Here is a 6,277-nt window from a genome sequence, read left to right as displayed (position 1 = left end):
CCACTGCCTAAGAACTGGAACAACCTCAATGCATTGTGCATCAGTCCTCACAGAGTGGAGCTATCTCTTTCTACATTCTGATGCTCTTAAAGCGGACCTGAACTCAGAACGTCCTCTCTGCTTTAAGAGGTAAACAACAATATAATAACCTTTAAAAAAATGCTACCGCTGATACAAATCCTGCAATAAATCAGCAGTACCTACTTCCTGCTTTCATGGAAGCAGACTTATTGTTAACATCCTATGTTAACCAATTAGCTATCTACCGTGGCAGGCAGCTGACACAGCTGAGGGATCAATTAAAAACTTGTGCTTAGTCACAGATAATGGAGAATTAGATGGGCTAAACTCTCTAAATACATACAGTGTGCATTTCTATATGTTTTCTTCTGTCCTGTACAAGAATTCAGGTCCACTTTAAAGTACATCCAACAGTCCCATCAGTAATGTTAGAATTTTGTATGGGAGTCAAGTGTCCAATCCATGCATTAAAGTGACCGACTTCATATTTTTGTTCATCTTTTCCCTCCACCAACCGGATTCCAGGGAGGTGTCCATCATCAAGGTGACTGGGTGACTGAAACAAGCATCAAGCTGATTGTTTGACATTAAAAAACAAAAATGGCTACCAATCGACCATCCTACCTGCAATGCATCATTCTGCTCGAGACAATATCGATTCATGAAATGATAGCAAATATGAAGAATACTTTTGTTTTGTCACTGGCGTTATGCTAAAGTTTGACTGGGGGGGGGGGGTGTTATATTTCTAATTTATAAAACAGAAAATAATGACCAGCAATACAAAGGGCATTCATTTCGCAGAGTATCCCTGCTGTGCTGTATGTTCCCTCCACTGACACACAGTAATGTTACCTCTGCCTTATTAAAGATATCTATCAGGCCAGCAGAAGCCCCCCTTTGATGGTGAACCCAGGCTATCTGTTCCCTCCAGAGCCAGGCCTGTGCTTTGCTGTTCTCTGGGCCTTTTCCCCCTGTTTTTTTTCAAGCAGACCACCTAACCTTCAATGCAATTTTCAAAGTGCTCGTTAATCCCATAATAAAAACAAACCCTGCTGGATTTCTTCTGTAAACACTCTGAACAGCCTCTGAGATATGCACAATATTAAATTCATAATAATGCAGCGTCAGCGGTACAGTGCAATACTGAATACACAAACACCAGGGGCACCAGAAACCTCAGCCTCTGGCTACAGAAACACTACACAGCACATATATGCATAGTATGTAGAGTGTATAGTCCTCCCTCCCACCCCACAGCACTGATCACTGCCCAACACACACACTTATATGTATATTATGTACAGCACTGATCACTGCCCAACACACACACTTATATGTATATTATGTACAGCACTGATCACTGCCCAACACACACACTTATATGTATATTATGTACAGCACTGATCACTGCCAAACACACACATATATGTATATTATGTACAGCACTAACCACTGCCAAACACACACATATATGTATATTATGTACAGCACTGATCACTGCCAAACACACACTTATATGTATATTATGTACAGCACTGATCACTGCCAAACACACACTTATATGTATATTATGATATATATGGATAGATAGATAGATAGATAGATAGATAGATAGATAGATAGATAGATAGATTCAGGAAACGATTGGAACAAAAAAACCTCTTCATACCCATATAAATAGGTCCCAAGTAATCAAGCAATCGATAGTGTGTGTACACACACCATGCTTGCCTTGCAATTGTTGTTACTCCTCAACAACTGTTTGTTTATTTATTTATTTATTTATTAGGAAAGGTTAAAATACTAATATCAAATCAAGACGAAACTAGTATCTATCTATCTATCTATCTATCTATCTATCTATCTATCTATCTATCTATCTATCTATCTGTCTGTCTGTCTTCCCCACCCTACTAGCTGCTTTTTATCACTCTCTCACACTCAATCCTTTTTTGTCTATGAACTATCTAGATTTTCTATCGATCCCTTTTTAATTCATCTATCAATCTAGATTATCTATTTATATATATATACTAGTCTCCCCTCTCTCTTTCCTTCCCTGTTCTTTGTCTACTGTCGATCTACTTGTTTATTTATTTTATTGTATGGCTATTATACTCTTATTATCTATCTATCTATCTATCTATCTATCTATCTATCTATCTATCTATCTATCTATCTATCTATCTATCTATCACTGATATTACCGTGTAGTGACTTTTGTTTGTTCTTAGCTCATACTGAAACCACTGATAATAGCTTGTATGCCCAGCGCCCCTAATATTTGTTTTTGTAAGAACAGCACAAATTGCTGTGCAGAATTGTTCAGCAAAGTGTGACATTCTACACTCTGGCCCTAACTTAGCAGTCAGGAGAAGTCAGGGGCGATGTGGGCCCGGTGGGCAGCGGCTGTGTCTGGCCCTTTCTCTGGCCATCAGCGATGAGGGAAGGCAGCAATCCTCACCGAATCCCAAACTGAGAAAGGTCCAATAACAGCTTCTCCTCTCTCCATAAATAAGGTCTGCGTCTGTCAGTAGCTAGTTTATTTGTGTTCTTCTCCATTGTGTTTACATTGACCCCTCTCTCCTGGGCGTCTTTACAGCTAAACAAGCAGGTACTGTCTTTCCCATTAATTACCTACGTGGGGGTTTTACACTCCTGTTTTTTTGTAGTTTTTTTGTTGTTGTTGTGGATCAGACCAAACTGTTTCTTAAATCATATTTATTTATTGCAGAAAAATAATATACAATAATATTTACAAAACAACCATAAAAATATGAATGCACTTAGACTCCGGATCTAGCTGCATTATTTTTTTTAAATGGATCAATAAATAAATAAAACGTTTACTTTGTATCTCAGAGGGGAAAAAAAATAAAAAAGATAGAGAGATGCAGCCGCTGGTAATATATAAAAAACAGTTTTCTGAACCAAAGTTTCAAATAGCAAAAATAGTTTGTTTTCTTTTTTTTTCTCTCCCTCCTATAAAAAAAGAACAGTTGGAGTTTAATTAGTAGCGTTGGAGAATGGGGAACGTTCCTTTAAGTGGCTTCAAAGGCACGACTGGTGGGAATGCATGCAATAAAAAATAGGAAAAAAAATTCTAAAAAATAAAAAATAAAAAGTTTTAGGAAATTCCAACATTCTTCGTCAAAAAATACAGGTTAGCGATTGTTCAGACTCAATTCAGAATGTAAAGAGTAGTAGTGGTGACCCTGCATGAGCTGTGCTGGGTGGCACTGCTGGCCCCAGGCCTGTACCCCTTTACTTGTGGCTGTAGAAGTGCTCCCCGCGCCCTGTGTCTGTCTATCTGCCTCCTTCTCCGGTGGATCAAGCTCCTGGCGGATTGTTTATTTGTCTTTTATAGGTAATCCAGCTCCAGCCTCAAGTCTCTCTCTAGGCTGCCTCCTCCACTCTCGCAAGCAGTCTCATCTGCAAAAGAGAAAAAGGAAAACACAAGCAGAGAGGGGTTATTGGGGTATTCGTGAGTGAAAGAAAAAATAGGTTAATTAAAGCGAGAATACAAACAGGGAAGTCAGAAAATACACCCCTCTATAGATCATCGCCTAGCTGGCTAGTGGGTTAGTGGGTAGGGGTATATAAATAAGAGCTTTACACGTGGAGTAAATCACCACTTCGTTTACAAAGTGTACCCAAGTCATTAAAAGTTAGGTCACTCTATTATCTATCTATCTATCTATCTATCTATCTATCTATCTATCTATCTATCTATCTATCTATCTATCTATCTATCCTCACAGTCATTAATAATATAATTATTTATCTAATTATTCATTAAATATTCTTTATTTAATTAATTATTTCTTCTGTTATATTACTTTTCAGTTATCTAATACTGATGATCCAGGAAGCATTTTATCTGTTACTATGTTATCCTTCCAATCTGAATTGTATCTGTTGCTATGTTGCAATTAGTTACAATTCTGAATTGTATCTGTTACTATGTTATCCTTCGATTCTGAATCGTATCTGTTGCTATGTAACTAGTTACAATTCTGAATTCTATGTGACGATGAGTTACAAGCTCTGACGTGTAACTAATCATTTGTACAATATAGAGTTTGCTGCAAACTACAATTGTTTAAGAAGAAACCACATAAAATCAAGAAGCATATAATAGTTTGGAAATGTATTTTTTGTAGTTTATAATACAGGGTTGATAAATACATTTGATACATAACGGATAAGTAACGGTTTCCTGTGCGAGGAAGAGAGATAGTGCGATGTACATAACGGTTCACAGTACAATGCTTATAATGCAGTGAATAGGGAAGAATTCCTTGTGCAACCTCCCTGTAGTGATTCAACGTTGATAACATAATGCAAATAACGGTTGGGTGACACTGCATATAAGGACTTCCTGTGTAGCTATATAATATAGGTAAGTGAATGCACATAAGGTTCCCTCAGTGCGGATACACGATGAATATAACAGGCTCTTTCCCTAGAGTTATGTCATATAACATTCCAATATCCCCTCTGCAGTGCAGATAACGGTTTAGTGAATAATATCATTATTATTACACCCCCCTACACAATGAAGATAACGGTACACTGCACAGATAACGATATACGGTGCAGATAACGGTACACAGTGGAGATAACGGTACACGGTGCAGATAACGGTACACGGTGCAGATAACGGTACACGGTGCAGATAACGGTACACAGTGCAGATAACGGTACACAGCATCAGCAGGAGAACTTCACCACCACTGCAGTCCCACACATTTCCTACGGAAAAACAAAGCCTTGCAGATACCAAGAGAGCAAAATGAAAGGTTTCTAATGAAAATAGAGTCTCTAGCCACAGGCAGTCCCTTGAAATGACAGAGATGTTTGCGTTGTTATTTTGTTAGGCTTAGTCCAGCTCTTTACATTCCCCAGTTTCATTAAGATCCCTGTGCTAGGCCCCTTGTCTATGATCTAACCTAGCATTGTGACTCTGAATTCTGCTTACTGAAGCTGCAGGAGAAAGGGGAAGGGGGGGGGGGGGGCTCACAGAGCCCAGGAACAACCAGCAGGGGGTAAATTGATGTAGCTTACCTGTGAATGTGTGTGTCTTGGCTTTGCCCGGACTGAGATGTGTTAGTGAGATGCAGACATAGACCAGGCTCCCTCCATCCTCCACACCGAGAAGGCATAGCTTAACCTCTCATGGGCCACATAACTGCAGCTTGCCATTTTGGAGTCCAGCTCATCGCTCTGTAAAACCTGGCACAGGAAGTCAATGTATCTGGATGCCAGTTTGAGGGTTTGGATTTTACTGAGTTTGTCTGAGGGAAGGGTGGGGATGATCTTCCGCAGGGCCGCGAATGCTTCGTTGAGGGACTGGGTTCTCTGGCGCTCCCTGACGTTGGCCATGACTCTCTGGGTCTGTAGCTCCTCAAAAGACTGGGGGCTGCTGCCTGTACTGCTGGCCTTCTTGTTCTTCTTCACTGACGTCGGGCTGTCGGGGTCCTCTTGGTTTTTCCTACTGGGTCGCCTCTTTTTGCATGCCCTCTTGTTCTGCTGCCTGTCAAGCTCTTCCTCGCTGTTGCTCAAGCTGTCCACGGGGGAGACCGGGGAGCTGGACTCTTCCTGCATCATCTTCTAGCAGAACTATGGAGAGAAGAGGGAGCCCAGGCAGGGGAGGGAGAGGAAGGGAGGCTCTGTCCCAACCAGCAGGATCTCCTGAGATCAGCACCTACTAGACGAGAAAGCTCTCCCCCAAGATGATGATGTTGATGGGTATCCACAAAACCAAGCCCAGCCCCACCACTTTGTCCCCAGACGCGAACGTGTTTCTGAGTTGATGCGAACTTTTCTGAGCTCTTATATTTCTTTGCTGGCAGAAGGATCAGGGGGGCGCTTCCTATTGGCTGATCTGCCTCCCTCTACGTCACCAGGGCAGGAGCCCTCCCTCTCCCTAACTTTTATTAGGTTTCCGCTAAAGGGGGGGAGAAAGAAACAATTCTTTTTGCCATCCATCCGAGGGATATTTTCTTAATAAATCCTACTAAATAATCCCTTTTCTGAAGTCACCTGGGACACATAAGTGATGTGGCTGTGTGATCTGGAGAGAAGTGTTACCTTTAAATCCACAGGCTTAATCTGAAGGGCTAATAGGCTGCAGCCTGGAAGGGGTTTTTATTATTTTGCCATGGAGGGGGCAGCAATGGCTCTATTTTTAATTGCAGATCTGGCCTTTTCCATAATTAGCACCTTGCTGTTTAGTAAAAATAAATAGGAG

General features: G+C 40.9%; 1 protein-coding gene across 1 annotated transcript; it reads right to left on the bottom strand.

Moving 5' to 3' along the window:
* Positions 1–2,846: 2,846 nt before the first annotated feature.
* Positions 2,847–5,836, bottom strand: LOC137519672 (twist-related protein). Its single transcript, XM_068238641.1, has 2 exons — positions 5,092–5,836; positions 2,847–3,456 (listed from the first exon to the last, which is right to left on the bottom strand). Exon 1 carries the CDS (start codon positions 5,632–5,634, stop codon positions 5,134–5,136), a length of 501 nt encoding a protein of 166 aa, XP_068094742.1. The 5' UTR covers positions 5,635–5,836; the 3' UTR covers positions 2,847–3,456; positions 5,092–5,133.
* Positions 5,837–6,277: the final 441 nt, after the last annotated feature.

This window comes from Hyperolius riggenbachi, chromosome 5 (genome assembly GCF_040937935.1).
Source record: "Hyperolius riggenbachi isolate aHypRig1 chromosome 5, aHypRig1.pri, whole genome shotgun sequence".
Lineage (NCBI taxonomy): Eukaryota > Metazoa > Chordata > Amphibia > Anura > Hyperoliidae > Hyperolius > Hyperolius riggenbachi.
The sequence above is the reverse complement of the archived record's forward strand: the minus strand, read 5'-3'. Positions and strand labels throughout refer to the sequence as shown.